Source organism: Vanessa atalanta, chromosome 19, assembly GCF_905147765.1.
Source record: "Vanessa atalanta chromosome 19, ilVanAtal1.2, whole genome shotgun sequence".
Classification (NCBI taxonomy): Eukaryota; Metazoa; Arthropoda; class Insecta; order Lepidoptera; family Nymphalidae; genus Vanessa; species Vanessa atalanta.
This window is the reverse complement of record NC_061889.1, coordinates 5,621,966-5,642,457: the sequence shown is the minus strand read 5'-3', so window position 1 is coordinate 5,642,457 and position 20,492 is coordinate 5,621,966. Positions and strand designations below refer to the sequence as shown.

Here is a 20,492-nt window from a genome sequence, read left to right as displayed (position 1 = left end):
CAGCTGTTATTCTGTCTACCATATTGGTATATATGTGGTATGGTATTGGTATACTCGTGACGATTGGGTGAACGGTTTAGATGCAGCGCCATCTAGCGGCTAATTACTACGAACTGGACAAAATGAAAATATTATCCATGAAAACATACAATATGTTCTAACTTTCAGGGTGGATGGTCAAATAGTGTTTCTTTGCTTTCTATTCAATCTCAAACAGATATACAAATGCCTTTTGTTATATGTAATTAGTCGGAGGTCATTAAATTACCAAAAAAATGTATGTTTACGTCGAAATATTATATTCAAAATTTTGTCAAAAACTTGTGACATAAATACGGATAATTCGTCATACTTAATTTATAATTCGTATTGATTTGACATTCAAAAGAAAAAGACTCATTGTTTAACTAATAATATCTTTAAAAACATTTCTAGTTAAAGCCATAATCACATGTATGTATTTATTATTTCTATAAATCGAAAAGATACCAAAATATAACTTACACGAATAGTTGATTTCAATGGAGGTCAAAATAAACGTAAATTAGTAATGATATAGTTTGGGTTGGTAACGAGTACCTTTGAAGGATATCCCCAAGGGCTGCGGTGAGCTTCGTTTCTAATAATCTTAAGTGCTATTGAAAAAGAGTAATGCGAATGAATATTAATAAAATAAATGATAACTTTTGTGTATGTATCTTTAATAAATAATAATTATAAGACCTAGATTTATATATAATATAACAACAGCAGACGGCACCGCTCCTGTAAGCCCCCCAGTGTTGCAGATGTCCATGTGCGGTGTTAGTATATATATTTGGCAATCACATAAGTACTATTGTAAAGAAGCGTCAATACAAGGTTTAATAGTCGCAGGTTCGATCCTGACCCCGTGGGCTATTGCCATACCCACTCCCTAGCACAAGCCCAAAGCTTAATTGGTGTGATAATACGAATATGTATTAGCAATTCCTTAAATTTCTAATATTCTTTGTTAAAAAAACGAAAGCTCGTAATGGATGAAGTATACATCCGGTGCACTTGAAATAAATTTAGTAGGAATACCAATTACATAACACTATTTCGTCCTAAAATTATTTATTCATATAACCAACTAGCTATGCACGCGACTTCGTGCGCGTTTCAATTTCCCAAAATAGTTATTGTTAAGCTCGCAGATTTTATTATAGCTTATTAATTCTGTATTAGGCAACTTTTGTGATATTAAATCGTTGGTAGAAGGCACCCGACGTGACGACGGAGTGGAGGCATGCGCGAGGGCTGCACGCGGTACTGGACAGTATTTGGATATTGCAGCGTGACTTTATTAAGTAGCCTAAGTTACATCAGCTATCTGCCAGTGAATGTCCCGTTAAAATCGGTCCAGCCGGTCCATAGATCAGCCGAAGCAAACACACGGACAGGCATAAATTGTAAAACTTGTTATTTTTGTATATGTACCGTATACGTACATATCATTATCATAATCATCATCATGTCAGCCGTAAGACGTCCACTTCTGAACATAGGCCTCTCCCAATGACTTCCACCTTGACCGATGACTGCCTGCATCCAGCGATACCCCGCGTACTTGACCAGATCGTCCGTCCATCTCGCGGGGGAAAGCCCTACGCAGCGCTTGCCAGTACGTGGTCTCCACTCGAACCCTTTTTTGCTCCATCGGCTATCAGTCCTTTGAGCCCTGCCCATTGCCACTTAAGCTCGCTGACTCGCTTCGCTACGTCGGCATACATACATACATACATATGCATTTGGCAAAAAGTGGTTATTTTAATATTACAAACAGACACTCCGATTTTATTATATGTATAGATTAAATAACATTATTACATTGACACATATTAGAAAATACACAAACACTAAAAATTGTTGAAAATGAACACACAAAAACCAAATAGCGTTTCGAAATTCGACTACTTTCATTGCAATGGTAAAAGCATTCTCATTTTACTCACGTGGTTCGTGACTCCGTACGTACTGTTTTGTTCTCTCACGATACACGATAACGATATACCAAGGAAAGTGTGCAGTTTATACTACCGATAGATAAAACTACTGGGATTGGGTACACAATTGACTCTTGGAAAGAAATACTTCGTATAAATTACCACCACCAATAGAGATTGGCGCTGTAAGAATTATTAACCATTCCTTACATCGCCAATGCACCACCAACCTTGGGAACTAAGATGTTACATCACTTGTCCATCACAGTTGGTTACACTGGCTTACTCATCCTTCAGACCACTGAATACTGAATACTAGAATACTGAGTACTGCTGTTTGGCGGTAGAATATCTGATGAATACCCATTCATCAGTACCCACCCAGACGGGCTTGCACAAAGCCGTACCACCAAGTAAAAATACTTTAAAAAAAATTTTTAATGTACAAAAGTTCTTGAAAATGTTTATTTAAATTAAACTATTTTAATTATTGATATCGGTGTGAGCTAATGGAAGATGATTATCTCTCGGAACAAGGTGATCTTATAAAATAAATACTTACATGCGAAAATAAGTATGCTTATTGGTTTCTTTGTTAAGCTTGCACGTCTTAAATTCTGCATTATCAAGTACCCTTGACAGAAATTGAAAAAGAGTAAACCTGGAAAAAATACACGATATTATCTAAAACAATAATTATTTATTAGTACCTACTTGTAGTTAAACTGTTAATGTAATTCTTATCAATTTTTTTGTGTTACATGGTTTTTTTTTGTTTTTTGTAAATAAATATTTTATTTCCTTAAAGTTCAAAACAAAATAAAAACCTAGCTCAGTTTTGTTATTCGTTTTTAATAGCTGTACGCTAAACGAGTCCGAAAAGTTATTAACTTTTAAAAAAAATAACTGCGGTAACAGGCATTTCTATAGATATGTTTCGTGCTATCGAAAAAACAAATCGTTCGCTCAACACCTGACCTATAAACACGAAGCCACAACCTTTGCATATTATATTATTGTCGATCGATTTTTTGTCGTGACGGAAGTATTTCAGGGCTTATAAGGCAGGGGTTACACTGTACGACAAATGGTGTTCGGCTTCGGCAAATGCGGAGGATAAAATACTGAACCTTTTATTTATTTGTTTTTATTGTACTATTGGTATAAATTGATATTCAATATCATTTTTGCGCTATATTTCGTCCATTAGAGGCTGGTATATTCAATAAGCCATTCGTTTTGGTAATATCTAAGAGAATTGTCTACCGGGCGTAATTTAAAATCATAACAATCAAAACGTATCATAAATTTAAGTCTTATTTGAGGTAGAAACATATTGGGATAACTTAAAAGGTCGTTACTCTAAAACAAGAGGTTACTGATAAACAATAACGATTCGTTAAATATAAGAATCGGATATAAGATACTTCACAATTATTCAAAGTAAATATTTCATTCAGAATAGTCACATACTCCGTCTGTCTCTGAACAAATAAAATAACAAATAGTAAAAGTGTACAGAACCGATTAAAAATCACCAAATAATTTTACTTACTCATTGCAGTTATATTTAAGGTGAAAGTAATTCAGGTCACGAATAGACTGCAAATGTAAGGGAGGGTCTTATTAACAATTACTAAAAAGTAGCGGTTATAAGAATGTTATGGTAGCGTGTTGCCGTGCTTGAATTTTTCCTTGCGGCTTAATAATTCTGAACAATATTATACGGCATATGTAGCTGAAACATTATTTTAAATTAGTTTCTGTTGTCCTAGATTGAAACAGTGGTTTTTGTACCTAATATAATTACCAATAGACGTGGAACAATTCCCATTCGTTTTAAATATAAATAACGTATTACATATGAGATTACTGGTGGAAGGTTTGGGTATCACCCATTCATCAATTATTCAACCGCTAGTCATAAATACTTTATATTTCTGTTTTCAGTAAGTGAGATTGAGCAATTACAGTACAGGCACAAGGAATAAATATCTATATTCAGTGGTCGGTAGCCTATTGATAGTTCATGGATAAAGATAACATACCATAAAGCCCTTACCTTCGTAAAATATTTATGTCATGCATACTTTATTATTATAGCAGAAGATGAAAAGATTATGGTTTTTTTTCACGATCGACGAGTTCATGCTTCGGAGACTATTTCGGCTTCGATTGACCGACATGCACGCTATAACTGAAATTGTGGAAAGGCGTTACTACTGATTTTCTTGTCAGATCTTCGCAGTAGATATAGGTATATGATTTTTTTGTAACTTTATTCTAAATTCAAAACTTTAACGTGAGGATTCAACGTGTCACTTTTGACTTTTATAAAGAATATTTTGATTTTTATTTCGTTTTATAATTGTTTTTTTTTTTTTTTACAAGCGTTAATTTCACTACTTAAGAGGTCAATGTTCTCATTCCACTTGCAGAACCATATAAATTCCACAAGTTACTCAACACTTCCCCAACAATTTGAAGGGAGCAATCAATAACATAAACTTAGAATTGAAGTTTCATTAAGTAGCAAAGTTTGTCCAAGTTACCGTTGGGGACGAAATTCCGTTAAATTTTGATCGGCTACTATTTTCTCGACATTGCATAAGAGACCTAAAGCCAATACAATATGTATTTTCACTATAAACTCTTAGTAATAAAAGTTAGTAAGTTATTAAAAGCCGACTAAATTTAGAACGTTAAATCAACACTGACATATTAAGGTAAAGAGGTTGTTTCTTGTATTTGGATGCACTAATTTCAGGAGTTACTAGACGGATTTGAAAAAAAAAATTGTATTAAAAATATCAAAACTATCTTGTGTTCAGCATTCAATAATTTTAGCGTGATTCAGTACAAATATATTAAAGCAAACAGTAGTATTCCTTACCGATTTCATATAATATGTCCGCCATTTTAAATGACTGGGATATATTCAACATAATTTTGTAAAATTTAGAATTAAAAATAAATAAATCAACAATACTAGCTCAAATAATAAGCTCCTTAATACAAGCATTTCATGAAATAATAGAAGAACATATTAGGTGTGATAAATGTGTTATTTTACAAGCTGAGTTCGTGAGTTGTGGCCGCAGAAAATGTCGATCCCAAGAGGTATTGAAATTATACCAAGCTAAGTTTTACTTCGCTGCAGCTTATCTGACTGCGGCAAAACTAATGATGGCATTGCAATATTTTATTAATATTATAGTTGTTATATTATATATAAAGGCACGCGCTTAATTTGTTTATTTATTTAATAATTAATGAAATTATTATTTGCCAATGAAGTGTATTTGCCAATAATATTTGATAGCTGATTTACTTTTAAGAGCGGGTCATCCCGAATGGAGTTGTAAGTGTCATGGCAACGCGAGCCGTTATGTTTTGACAAGCGACTCGAATGCGATGGTTGCTTGAAAACCCATTTGCTCTTAATCGAGATTAATTATTGTAATCCTTTGATATTTCTGTTGTGTACGATTCTTGAATGAATTAATACAGTGATTAGACGATATTAAATACGTTTTAATTTGAAAATATCTCCATTTCACGCCCACATAGTTTTACTTGGTGGTAGGGCTTTGTGCAAGCCCGTCTGGGTAGGTACTACCCACTCATCAGATATTCTACCGCCAAATAAAAGTACTTTGTATTGTTGTGTTCCGGCTAGAAGGGTGAGTGAGCCAGTGTAATCACAGTCACAAGGGACATAACATCTTAGTTCCTGAGGTTAGTGGTGCATAGGTGATGTAAGGAATAGTTAATATTTCTTACAGCGCCTTTGTCTATGGGCGGTGGTGACCACTTACCATCAGGTGGCCCATATGCTCGTCCGCCAACCAATGCCATAAAAAAAAACATAGTCTTCCGATTGTCCACAGTATACAGCGTTTCGGTTTGAAAGACGATTGAATCAGTATAACTACAGGCACAAGGGTGGTTAATAGACAGTTCCAATGTCTACGTGCGTGTAACATAAATAAACTCTGCCCACCTATAAATACAATTAATGTACTTATATGGATAATCTGCGTATTGTTAGCAATATATACTGCCGTATAACAACGACAAAACAATACGAAAATGTTATATTTACCCTTTACGCTATAATTGATTACCAATTCAATAATAAACATTTTATACATTAATTTCAAATGTTTAATGTATTTATTTAAAGTTTAATACTATTTTCCTGTTAGCTATGAAAACATTAATCTACTGCTACTACTTGAATATGTTAAAATCAATTTGTATGAAAATCACTGTTTGTAATTATGAGTGTTTTTTTTTTTCTTTTCTGGCGTGTATGTAACACTAGTTGAGCGCAAATTGCAATATATTCTGCCAATCACGTATAAAAGAGTTGAAATATTATAGACGATAGATATAATTCAAGGAAATGTCATTTAAATACATATTCCATCAAAAAATAATACTAAAAGTATGTACCTATAGTAAGTATCTTTTGTTATCAATACAAAGTTGATTTAAAAAAAATGTAATACATTCGTACAACTATAGAAACAGTAAATTCTATGCTGGTCTAAATTTAATTAAATGAGGCCCAGTATTGTATCTAAGCACTCCTTATAATTACTTTGCCTAGATATCATAACTCTGAACCTAAACAAAAATAAACTCTACCTATCTCTTAGAGTGAACGCTATATAACGTTTAAATCGTAAAACTACACGAGTAAACTTATACGTTTATTACATTATTAATGAAAAACCAGCTTAATACATCATATACCACGCGTTCCGTATGCATCAACCCTACGGTTTTTTTGGAACCGTTCGCTTGAAAAGCCTGCCCGACAAATTTCTATTCAAGTACGATGTAAACGGCGATGGCATACCTACCTTTCTGTACAACAAATATGCAATGTAGGACTTAATTAATTCTTTCTTAAAGTTTTAATAAATCGTAATGTGAAAGTTCCAGGTCAATCAGATTGGAATTGTTGAGAAAGTCTTGTAAAAACTATCACACAATATCAGCATTTATTTACAATTTATTAATACTTATTTGTAATTCATGTTTTCACATAAGACTTATTTACAATTAGTCAATAGTAGTTTAAGTATATAGTAATCATAATATACAATTTAAACAACTAAATAACCGACTTCAAATTATACTTCAAATTTATATGGGACCAAACGGAATTATCCGAAAAAAATGTTCCAAATCAGCTCATAAATGACGGGTTGCTGAGATAACAAGCGTAAGAAAAAATACAACAATTAGGTTTTATGAATTCTCATAACCATTTCCTTTATTTGAATTCGGTTAAAAATTAAAAATAAATACTATATAGCATGATTTCGTCGAATGGTGGTAGTAATGGTTTCAGTAGTTCCCATTTAAAATGAACCTTCCTGTCTCCTACAGTCAATAAAACAACATGTTATGTTTCTAGGAAATCATTTCCACTATTACACCAGGTCCATAATAACCTAATTAAAAGTACACAAAGGACATGCCGGCTCTGTACTGCATGTCGCTTTTAAATGCAATTAGGTTCCAGTAGGTGTGTGTCAGAGCAATGTGCAGGCGACAGGTAGAACAAACAAACGATATTGAAGTGACGGGTAAATTGATTACCTTCGTAGCGCTACAGCAATTGGGTTAACGTTGTACGAAGCTGTTACTTTATATTGGCATTAAATTTACATTACTATTTAAAAAAAAACACAAATTGATTTAAGATTTAAAGAAATATTTTCATTCAATTACCACGTTCAAAGTATGCTGGATGCTGATCATTTATAATAATGTTTCAATTTACCATAGTAAGTACCATTCTTCCACCCTAGATTCTCCAAGATCTCGACCAATGAGATCACGTCAATTAAATGTCAAAGATACTTATTTGCCGTTACTCCTCTGTTTGGAATCGGCCGCAAACATTTTAAAATGATTTTTTTTTTGTTGTGATTATAAACTGCACGAACACAAAAGATTTATAACTAAATTCTTAAGGACACACGCCTTAGTTTCCATATTTAATAAACTATATTAAAAAACAAAACGAAAAAAGGAAAAAACGTTGATATACAAGGATATACATTACCATTATATTAACCATATATTTGCTTATACTGTATGTTATTAAATGTTTTAGAAGTGGTCAACAAAATATTTAGAGAGTAAATGGGGAAGTTTTTTCTACTGTCTGGCAACACTAATAATAAAAACTGGCCAAGTGCAACATTGATTCCTGCTATATATCTCGATAACACCAAACTCTAGGATCAAGTTGTACTGGATTGCAATTTTTATACGATTTTTAAATAAACTTAGGTACCTCTTACACCAATAGCTTAACCGTATCTGGATACTTAGTACGCTTAATATAAAATAAAAATTAGGCAATCCTGGAAAACAGACTAACAACGAATAGTTTAAAAGAGAATCAAATTACTCTTAGCAATTAAGTTTTACAAAAATATTGGTGGTCGTAATTGTAGATTAGTGTATAATATTTAATACATTTTTCAACTTAACAAATACTGTTGGTGTAAAATATCTACTGGTGAAATTGAGGGGTAAGACTGACTCGTGTCGTGCCGTGACGGCAAACGGCAAGATCCTCTCTTTCTACCGTCCACCTGTACTCTCTACTCTTTTGTGTGTGGCGTGGCGTGGGCAATATATACACATTTCGTTGCTATAAATATGTCTTTAATAATAAGAAAACAATATACTCTGGTTTTATTTATATAGTAACTACTTCAGATGATATTTTTAATAACTGAAGAATTATTTACATCAAAGCCTTAATTATACAAATTAAAATTAAAAATTATTACTGTATGGTGGCTGAAGAATGCTGGAATTGGTTTTATTTAATTATGTATCATTTGAATAACCATCAACTTCGATGTTTTTTGGTCTGCACATTATACAAAAATGTGAACCTCATTAAAATGAATTAATTTACAAATATAATCTACTTTTGTTCAACGGTAGACAATAAGTAATTTGAATTAAACTATATTTTTTTTATTTATTTCCTTACAGAAAAAATTTTAGCAGGCATTGTAAGTAAGTATGACTCGCATAGATATTATAACAATAATCTCGTTTGTTTCAAAGACATCTCATTATGTAAACGGAGCTGCTAGCGTGTCAGTCTGCAGCCTCCGGCACACGACCTCGTTCGAGAAGTTTCGAGAGGCTTCGTGAACTCTTGTTAAAATGTTATGAACTTTTATACCAATGCAAGTGTCACCTTTAATTTCGTTTATTTAGTCCGAATAATTGAGTAGACATAGCTAGGTGTTAAGGATAGGAAGGATCTTAACTGAAAATCATCATCATCATCAAAAGGTTCATATCGGAGGTTACGGGCCTGAAGCCTGACATGTCTGATTAAGTTCTGCCACATGTACACGTGATGGAATATGCTATAAATCATCTACAACCCTAAAATTGCTCGAAGGAGGTTGCTTCTCGAGACTCAAGACCTCTTTATTGTATATCTTAGATATTTTTACTTTATTGGTATTGTAAAATTTATATCGTTGTGGAGTACAATGAAGAATATTATAATTATTTTTAACAGGAAAGGAGCTCTTTTTCCATTCATTGATTTATTGGTAAATTCAAGTCACAACGTTTTTTAAATTTATGATCACGTTTTTAAAGTAGAGAAATATTCCTTTGATTAGATTAATCAATAGACACTAGTAAAATACAATTATGATAAAACTGTACCTAATATTTAGCGTTGTAGAAATGACAATTTGTGGATTCAAATATGGCTTTCATTCCAATGGAGCTTATTATTAATTTACTTTGTAATATTCGAGTTCCATTAACGCAATGGACGTCTCATTTTATTATTCGCAAGCCAAACGGCAAAATTTGCAATGGTCCTTTTTTAATGAAAAGACAATATTTACAAACGTAGGCTGCCATTTCTAAAGACAACCTCTGTTTTTGTTTTAAACTCTCTCTCGTCTGTATTACCAAATAATATAATATAATAAATAATCGTATGATTGTTCTAATTATTTTGATAGATTATAGTTTTAGGATGAATATAATCAATAATTGACAACTTTTTTTTCAAATAGGCCCTTATTTAATTTAAGTTCAACTGTCAGCTTGGAACGGACACTCTAACGAGCAAAAAGCAATAAGAATCCAATAGTTCCTCTTTATCATCATATGTCATATACAAAGACAAGGATTGCTGCTTACTATAAAAACTGCTCATACATTCTGATTAATAATTTGTAATAAATTGTAATGGCGATTGTACGTTATATTTATGAATTTGACACTAACGACGAAGTGGATATAAGCTCAACGCGTGTAGTTTACTAACACGGGAGTGAAAAAAAACGAATTGGTAAAATTGGTGAATTTCAAATAAATTAAAATGATTGGCGTGTATACGTTGAATGCCCAAAACAAGATACGATTGTGAATAAAATACCAAATGGATTGCATATTCCAATATTAATTATAGTTATTGGCACTGTTACGAACTTTTATGGAATGTTACTAACTCATACCCATAAACCAAGTTCAATATCGTTTAATCAATTAACGCTTATTATGGTTTAGGTTTTGTTTTGTTGAAAAAAGAGCATATTAAAATGTCCTAAAAATTATAAGCACAGGTGCTATCATTCTCATCATCCGATGAAACGGCAAATCCTTGACCCATCGTGGGTGTTTCAATGGTAGAAACAACAGTTTTGTTCTTATCAAAATCTACAATAAACCTTGAGAAATGTTCTTGGTGGTAGAGCTTTGTACGAGATAATTTGTATGATATTCTATCACTAAACATTCAATAAATTTGTATGATATTCTATCAGTAATAATTCTGTACCGGTTTGAAGGGTGAATTAGCCAGTGTAACTACCGGCACAAGGTTCATAGTATCTTAACTTTCTAATTGGTGGCGCGCTGGCTATGTAAGGATTGATTAATATATCTTACAGCGCCAATATCAATTGGCAGTGGTGACCACTTTTCATCAGGTATTTGCCTACCTATACAATGAAAAAATTAAAACTTGTTGGTTTGGAAGCTGGTTTGAAGATAGTATTCGTGATTAAATAGTATAAATTAAGCACCGCAAGCAAGCAATTACAAAATAAGTCTCCTATAATAGCACATTGTTAAAACTAGAATTGGTATCATTACAAAGCTGTGTCTTATTTTCATGATAAATTGATCAACGGACAGAATTAAATATTATTTTAATTTACAAAAAAAAACATGTTGCTTTGTCTCCTATCCAAATCTTCAATATTTTTGTCATGCCATGCCATGTTGGAATCAGTTATGGCAAAATAAATAAGAAGTTATACGGGATATAATCCAGTACTATAAAATGAAAAACGAATAATATATATTGACAACGAACAACTGATATACACAGATAATGTTTTAAATAGGTTTACATAGTTTTATTTTTAAAAAGACGAGTTCATACGTCGTATATAATAACAAAAAATAAAAATACTTATTTAAAATAAATTGTCGTCACATATGTGGGAACTCATAAAATAATATATAATTACAAGTTTATCTATATTAAATGATATTACATCGGTTATTTTTTTTCCAAAATACATTGAGAGAGTTTAGATGTCAAAGCTTATCCGTTCACTTAGTTAAACGGTCTGTCGTCTACGTAAGTAAACGGGTAAACTTTGACAGAAGACACTATGAACTAGAACGGCAAATACACACACGAATGGAACGAGTATTAGATCCTGAAAGAAATCGAAAGTTTAATCGACAGAACTGTTGTTAAAACTTATCAAGAACTGTAGAACTATGCTGGATGCCACTAGAACTAGAGTTTGTTTGTGAGATGCGTGCTTACAGTGCTAACAAACAAAATATACTAACTTCACACGAGTCTCTTTAATACATAAGTCGGCATTTACATATAGATTCGACATTTATTAAGTACCACTACACAAGCAACTATATAAATAATAAAATAAAACAGAAGTCACTTTTATAAATCCATTGAGAATAACACAGACTAGAGGCGGGCATTTTCTAAAAACCCAAGCGAGCGACAGTTGAAATGAAAAATTCATATCATAGCACGAGAGTTACAGCTGTGTTAGCATAACTTTGTTTTTTTTCTGTTCATTTTTTTTAATATATAATAGGCACGAGATGCTCAGCCCGCGACTGCGTCCGTCGTTATCATGAAATGCAAGAATAACGTAGAATTCTTTCGTAAGCTAAATTATTCAGACACGTGTCAATATTTAAAAGAATTGTATTGGTTTTCTTCAAGATTTTATTTACTCACATTTCCGTTTGACTATTTTTTGTTATACAATATTATCTGATAGCTTTAAAATATTATATTATTGAAGTTATATATTATACTTTTTCATTTTGTCAATTTCAATCTCTTCGAATTTTATTCTGATCGAATTTTATATATCACGATCTTGTACACAGGTTTGTAATGACCGTTCGATTAATGCAAGTATGCAAAGTCACGCGAGGGGCATGGCTTTGCATACTAACATTAATCGAATCGTATTTAAATTAAATATAATTGACTTATACATATAAATAAAATTTTGCAAATCTATGAAATAATTTATACTCGTGTGTTAACTTCACATAAATAAACAAAGACAAATAGTTTTTAAGTTATTGTAAATAATTTCCGAAAAAAAAACTTAAGAATTTTTCGAAATAATTTTAATCTTTAATCGAATATATAAATTCTCTTCCACAGGCGAACAGCGACGATGACCTTCCGCGTTGAAATATGGAGATGAAACGGCATGATAAGCCGGGCAGCTTGTCGCCCGTTAACCCGGCTGTCAAGAAAGACGAGGTAGGCAAGACGTCAAGATCTAGTAGCAGGACCGAAAAGGAGATCAAAGCTGACAAATCACCTAGTGATGATGGTTTGAAGAGAGAGCGGCGACTGTCCAGAGCTAGTGAATGTTCGAGAGACACGCTTGATAGGTATACCACTTTATTCTAATGTAAACTAAAACAAATCAAATCAAAATATACAGTATTCAATTAGGCTTTTACTAGGAAAGCTGATTTTTGAATCACTATTTTACAAAATTCAATTAAAATTATAAATAAAATAAAATTTGCCTTAAAAATTTCGATTTTGTTCTTACATACTACTACTACTAGACTACTAATTATTACTAGAGGTTTACTGTACTGTACTGTGTAAACCCAGCTGCTCCAGTACGAGTGCCACACGTGGTATAACTTCATCTGATAGACAAACGTTTTTCTTCACTACGATCAGGAGAAAAGTAATAACGATTCAAACACATCAAAATTCAGTTGTCGTTGCCCATCGCTTTAAAATAAGTATGGCCAGATATAAATGATGTTTAAAAAATATTAAAATCGACGTAAAAAGAGTTTTGAAATATATAAGCTTAAGTCCATATATCTTATATTATTATATCTTTGGTTTATATCTTATATTTATCGAAACGTAATAATAACTGACTAATACATTATATAACGTACAAATATTAACCAATCACAGTAAAGTTACGAAGAGGTAGGTGCTTGTACACTCTTCAATGGAAACAGTTGAGGCTTGCAACGGCCACAATTAAAAATGAATACTCTCATAGAAATAGTTCTAAATAAAAAGCACATTTTAATTGCACAAGTTTTTCTATTTTATTTTTCTAATAGTAAGGTACATTTTTATTTAGGTTTAATTAATGCTCGTTATATGACGAAAATAACTTTAAGGTATTAAAAATAAATCCGCATATTTTATTATTATAGATATTATATATAAATGTATTTGTACTAATATAAATTATTGTAACCATAGATATATTAAATAGAAATGAATTATTTTTATTTTGAATACTTAAGACAAAGCATCAATTAAATTCCATATTTACTTCATTCGAGTTAAAATTTACGGAAACTTTTTCGTTACTAGCACAGTTCGTACGAGTAAAAGATTGTAACAAAACATGATTAAAGTAAATTAAAAAGTTTAAAGTTTGATGTTTGTGTATTTAATATATAAATTAATTGTTAAATGCTGTGAGCAATTTATTTTTTCTATATGGAACATGTTTAATTTTCCTCTCGCAAAATTAAATTCGTGTGTTAAGTCATTCAAATATCACCATTAAACATATTCATATGTTTTCTATAATCTATTAAATATTTTATTTATAGTGGATATATGATTTGGTTTAAGGTACATATATATTTAACTTACATACATAATTGTTCCACGATTCTGGAATATACCATCAAATTTAAAAATTATATTCAATAAAAAACTGCTCTCTTATCTTAATGTTGAAAAAAAAAACCATAAAATAGTTTATACTTTATTTCTATTTAATAATATTCAGAAACTTTCAGAAATTTGTATTTAAAAGTAAAAATAAAAGCAGTTAGTCATAGATATTTAGCTGCTGGACTAAAACAGGGTGAATTCAATATATTGATAGTTGTATAGGACACAAACCTTCATCTCCCATTTTACCATACATCCTATACAAAATACCTTAAAAAAGGAATCTTCTAATTAATCTGATTCATTATCAATGCAAAACATTATGAAGTTGAAGATAAGTTAAATAATAATGAGTTTTTTATTTTTTACTTAAGAAATGATTGATTCCTCGTACAAAATTCCAACATCTCTTTTGGCACCCTTAAGGGATGATTTTGTGATAAAAACTAACCTATGTCCTCCTTCAAAACTCAAACTATCTCCATAGCAAATTTCATCTAAATCAGTTCAGCCGTTTAAGCACGAAGAGGTAACAGAAGGAATTACTTTCGCATTTATTATATTAGTAAAGATGAATTAACATTTTCCTCTATTTGAATAAAGGCATAAAATTCTTTAGGTCTTTAGAAAACTGTTAAATCGAGTAATTACGGTAACGAGGCAGCGAACATGTTTTAATTCCAAGCCGGCGAATGATCGATGAGATACAAATTACAAATGTGTCGTTAATCTCAAAAGCAATGACTTGGTTAAAAATATTATGAAGCATTTCACTCAAAATGCCTACTTTTTAGCTGTACGAAATTTTTTAAAAATATTTTGCCAATGCTCTTTATTTATAGACAAAAATATTCACCTCTCTTTCATTTTTATTATAATTCTGCGAGAATATAAACAGCCGGAAATTGTATGTTCATATATAGATGGCGGTTGAATATCTGATGAGTGGGTGGTACCTACCCAGACGTTCTGGCACAATGCCCTACCACCAAGTAAATTAGCGATAAACATAATTTGGTCATATTAATATTATTATTAGCATTGTGTCTTATATATATATTGGATGAACGCTACAGATAATATAATGCGTAGTTTTTATCAAAGTAAGTATACCAAGCTTGACGATATTTTTACAACAATATTATGTATACAATAATATAGATTGTAAGACACGAGTAGTAAAGACAAACTTATAACACAAAGTTTCCGTCTTTGCAAAGTCAATACATCTGTTAATGGTATTGCATTCTATAATAAAATCCCAAAGATTATTGTTAAACATATGTATTTTAGCTATTATAAGAGACCAGTTTACCCCGCGAGTTATCCCGTGTATTAGGAAATACGATTGTAGGTTTAAGGTGTAAAGTAGCCTATAGCTTTCATTTGGTGAAGCTTGATTGATACCAAAATTCATCAAATTCGTTTTAGTGTTTTGGTAATAAAAAGTAACAGGCAGAATTACTTTGCATTTATAATATTAGTATAAATATATGTAATTTATGAATATATAGTATTAGTTGATTTTAATACAATATATATATGAATGTAATTGTATATAATAACAATACAATTGAAATGTAAATTAATAAAACAATGGAATTTGATTGTTGGAAAAGAACTGTTGAACTTTTTGTCTGTTCTTCGTGGTCGTTCATTCCGGTTCCTTAATATTAATCTTAAAATTGTAATATAATAATAATAACATAAGAATAATTAACATGAAGTCCTTAAATAGTTACTTACTTAGTTAGTTTACAAGGCCAGACTTATAAAAAAAAAACAATCATATCGACCTTATATAATAGTTTAAGCTGTCGTAAAATTAATAGTCTTAGATATATTAATTTAATATTCACTAAATTTAGATTTTAGAGACGCCTATATACGACAGAAGATAACGCAGGCAGCTTAATTAACGTCATGCAAGCCGAAGACTAGATTAAACTAAAATGAGAAACGCTGACGCTCTTTTGAAAACATTGCCTCTGAAATTATTGTAGAGGTCGTAAAATAACACTCAGATATGCTGAGTACATTTTTTTCACATTCTGTTAATGTTTTTACCGTCGAGAATATGCAAGACCAATTTATATGCATATTTTTCCATTAGACACATTTAGTTTTTTTATTTAATAAAGTTTTTACTGGAAGCGCATTCCATATCGGCTCCCAAGCTTTTGTATCGAGGAACAACTAAAGCCTAAATAAATTTATATTAATATCTTTTAAAAAATATTTCATACGGCATACAAAAGTCAATATATTTGTCTCATAATAATTAATATACCTGTTTTTCGAAATATTTTTAAACAAAATTTTTAATTGATTGTCCTGTTCGGATATCATCAAATCAATATATTTTTTTACAAACGTTATTATTAGTTTGAAACTAAAACGAGCTTATGTGATATTATGAAATAGAAAGCTAGCAAAATAATGTCTAATAGTGAGCGAATATTACAAGATATAAATTTAAAAGATAAAAGCAATCTACTTTTATATTCCTACAAGAAAAGGAAGCTTGCCGCGTAAACGAGCACTTTACAGTATTTTTTTCAAATGGCTTCAAGTTACACGGCTTCCACTATTTTATTATATACAAACATTCTTCGTCGTTTTAAACATTATGTGTAACCTCCAGTGGTTTGATTTATAATGTTATATAGTGTATAGGCATAATGTTATATGTGTAGTATATATAAATATAGTGTATATTTATATAGACTATATTTACTCGTACATAGAATAGAAGTCAAGTTGTTTTATTATTATTCTTTTTAAGTGATAATATTAATTGAAAGTAAAAAATAATCCAGTATACTTTACACCTATAAATTCAAGGTTATTTTATTTATATTAAGTTTACGTGCCAAGAACAGCTTAGTGTGCTTGCGCAAGTCTCGCGCTTTAGGCAAATTCATGCTCGAGTCTGCGCGCGGACACTCGAGAAAGTTCGCGTGCTTACGCAAACGCGTTGCGTGTACTACTTTTCTCGCTTCTACACGATTTTCTTCTTTTAATGAAAACATATTTATTTATAAACTTACGCTGTATTAATGCTACAGTATTAACAACTATTTTTTTTTCCTTTGTACTGTCATTATATAGAGCACAAAATTTTATTTATATGTTATTCACAACAGTCCTTTTCCACAGACAAGATTCAAAATCATCATCTCTTAGTCCAAAAGTATCACGAAAATACTTCACTAACTGGAAACAAGCATGCGATAAAACAAAAGATAAAACCAAGGAATTGCTGAAACGGTGGAGGACTTTGCCCGAGGCTGAGGGAGTGGAGGACCAAATGCAGGCGGCAGGGCATAGTGAAGAAGAGAAACATCATGGGTGGAGTGTACACGTCTGGAGTAAGTTCATTATTATTGTTTAAAGTTATTAAAGCGTTTGTCTTCTTTATAATATCTAAGCCGCTTGTTTGTATGAATTTACTTTTTCTATTCGAATCTTATAGTTTACTATTTAATAACGCCTAGGATTTCAAATTTCGTGGGATGATGCTATATGTACTTGGTCTTGAGATTAGCGCGTTTAAACAAACAAACGAATTAACTTTATAATATTAGATACTATAAATGAAATCAGATCAAAATGAAGTTTTGAATCTTCACAAGATAGCACTATGTACAAGTACTACTGTTTACAATTAAATTTAAACCTGCATGAGAATGAACGAATATTTTTTGTCATACGATTTACTATCTCAAGGTTATTTGTTATAAATCAAGTAGAGAATAACACGCATTGGCTATTTATATATATATTTTTAAATAGGCATTACTTTTTACTGTAATAGAAACAAAACAAAAATACCAAATTGAACTATTTATGTTCATATAAAATATTGTCGATATATTTTTAATGTCATATTGATAGGCGGAATGGCAAATGGGCCATGTGATGGTAAGTGGTGACCAATACTCGTAGATTGGTACTGTGAGAAATATCAATCATTCCTCATATTACCAATGTGCCACTAAACTTGGGAACTACGATGTTATGTTTCTTGTACGTGTAGTTTAACTGCCTCACTTACTCTTCAAACCGGAGCATTAAGTATTACTGTTTGTCGATAGAATATATGATTTGTGGGTACCCAGACAAGCTTGCACAAAGCCTACCTTTTTTCTTTGTGCGTAATCATGGAAAACTTCCAAACGTATCGATATGAGCGAGGTTGTATGTTGTATGTAGCGATCAATCCACTCGGAATTGTTATAGGCCATTATTTTCGTTTTTGTAACTCCGTTGATCCGTTTTTCTTTTTTTTATTTAATGACCAGTGAAGCGCTCGGGTAAAATAACATTTATTATAATTTCAAAAACTCTTTTTACATAGGTACTTAATAGACTTCCCGACCCGACCCGTATTTCAAAATTTACAATGTGATAAAAGACCTTATTTTTTATAGCTGTGCTATTTTAATAGTACCAAGAGGCTTATATGTATTTCCACCATTATAATGAAGGATGATACATTAAAAAATAATGTACTAACGTAGGCATAATACAAAAAGAACATCGATAGGTGCATTCAAAATAACAAAGTCAATTAGATCCATACATTAAAAACTTTAAAAAGATAAAAGTGTATTTTATGTTGACATTGCTGACATTGACAAATGCATTTTAGCAAAATCCAGTTGGCTTAATATAATGAAAATTTTCAAAGATTTTTCAATCATTTTCTTCATTCAAAATAGACAATCTGAGAAAATGAACAACGAAACAAAACAAAAGGAAGCCGTTGAGAAAAATCAACCAAATGATCCCAAGGTAAAGAAAGAATTGAAAAGTCGCGAGAATATAAAAATAAATACCAGAAAAAGTAATTTAAAAGAAATGGGCTACTATACTTTTAAAAACATGATGACTAGGAACGTCAAATCCCAGATAACCGAAAGCAGAAAAATAGTTATTAAACGAAAGAAAACAGGCAAAGGAAAAAAACAAATCAAGCATTGATCATTTAATCAACCTTCATTATACTAAAGAATTATGATTATCTCTATAAAAATCAAAGAATGAACAGTTCATTATGGTATCGCCGGATAGAGAAATAAATCCTTCCTCGAATGGGCGATTAAAAGGAACTTCAGACAGAACATTACTTCTTTTTTTTTAACACTAGAAAAATAGTTTTTTCCTAAATTATCGCAATATACTTGCTTGTCTAATTAGTAATTGCTTGTGCAATTGAAAATCATTTATAATACGAGCAAAATTGTTGTAAAATGAGGAATGTTTTGCAACGGAATGTGCAAATACATTTGGATAATGCTTTTGTGAAATATGACACAATTCAGCGACTGCAGTTTATACAGGAGCCGTGTTTTATTCTTTGTACTTTCTCGAGTCACAGTGAATAAAGAAATATTCGAATGGATGTAACGTTTGATTTGTCTTTAGTCGTGAAATATTTATCTTACAAATGCATCGTATAAATGATTCTTTTTTAAATCCGTCTTTTAGTGATTTAGGAAAAACAATTGAAGGATTTATTTCAGATTTGGAATTTGTTAAGCAAGAACATAAATTGTCTAAAAAAATAGATTTAGTATTTTAAAAAAATATTTTTTTTAAATATATGCTAAATCATAAATATAATAAACCATTCGATGCTTACGTTCCTTAATTTATGACGACGAAGCGTACATCAAATACGATTTAAAAGTACTCGTGGGAAACTTTATTGAAAACCCCTGTCCATATGGCCGAATTTATGGGGTATTCGTTTAATGGCCTCGAATAATAGCTGCCCCAAAATATACATCACATTTTTCTCATGAACTAAATAAAGTTAGCGGCTAGATGCAGACTTTAACGTGACATAAATATAATCAAATTCAAACTACCATATTTACAAAAAAATATATTGATATAGTATCTATAATAAGATTAATGGATTTGACATTATTTGACAGATGACTATGAACAGTGGCTTATTACTGTTTCTTTTTTAGAAACACCGAAGTCTAAATTCGGCCATGTCTGGCCGTACTACTACATACTAAAATATGTTAACAAATATATCCTAACTAATCGGTAAACAAAACCAATTTAGCATTTTTTAAATAGTTGTAGTAAAGTCCCGGTATCAGGAATTACTAATATTCCTATTTACCTCTCCATTTAAGCTTAAAACTTGTGTTAGGAGTGGGGATGACAATAGCCCAAGGAGTCGAGTCGATCCTGCGACTTTTGCATCGCTAGTCGGCCCTTAAACCATTGTGCTATTG

At 31.2% G+C, this 20,492-nt stretch overlaps 1 protein-coding gene across 1 annotated transcript in view; it reads left to right on the top strand.

Moving 5' to 3' along the window:
* Window positions 1–20,492, top strand: part of LOC125071308 — a 93,092-nt gene that overhangs the window by 60,260 nt on the left and 12,340 nt on the right. Inside the window, exons 2-3 of the mRNA XM_047681501.1 lie at window positions 12,718–12,953; window positions 17,392–17,603. Of these exons, the coding sequence (XP_047537457.1) occupies window positions 12,751–12,953; window positions 17,392–17,603 (415 nt within the window). The 5' untranslated portion in view covers window positions 12,718–12,750. The remainder of the gene's footprint in view (window positions 1–12,717; window positions 12,954–17,391; window positions 17,604–20,492) is intronic.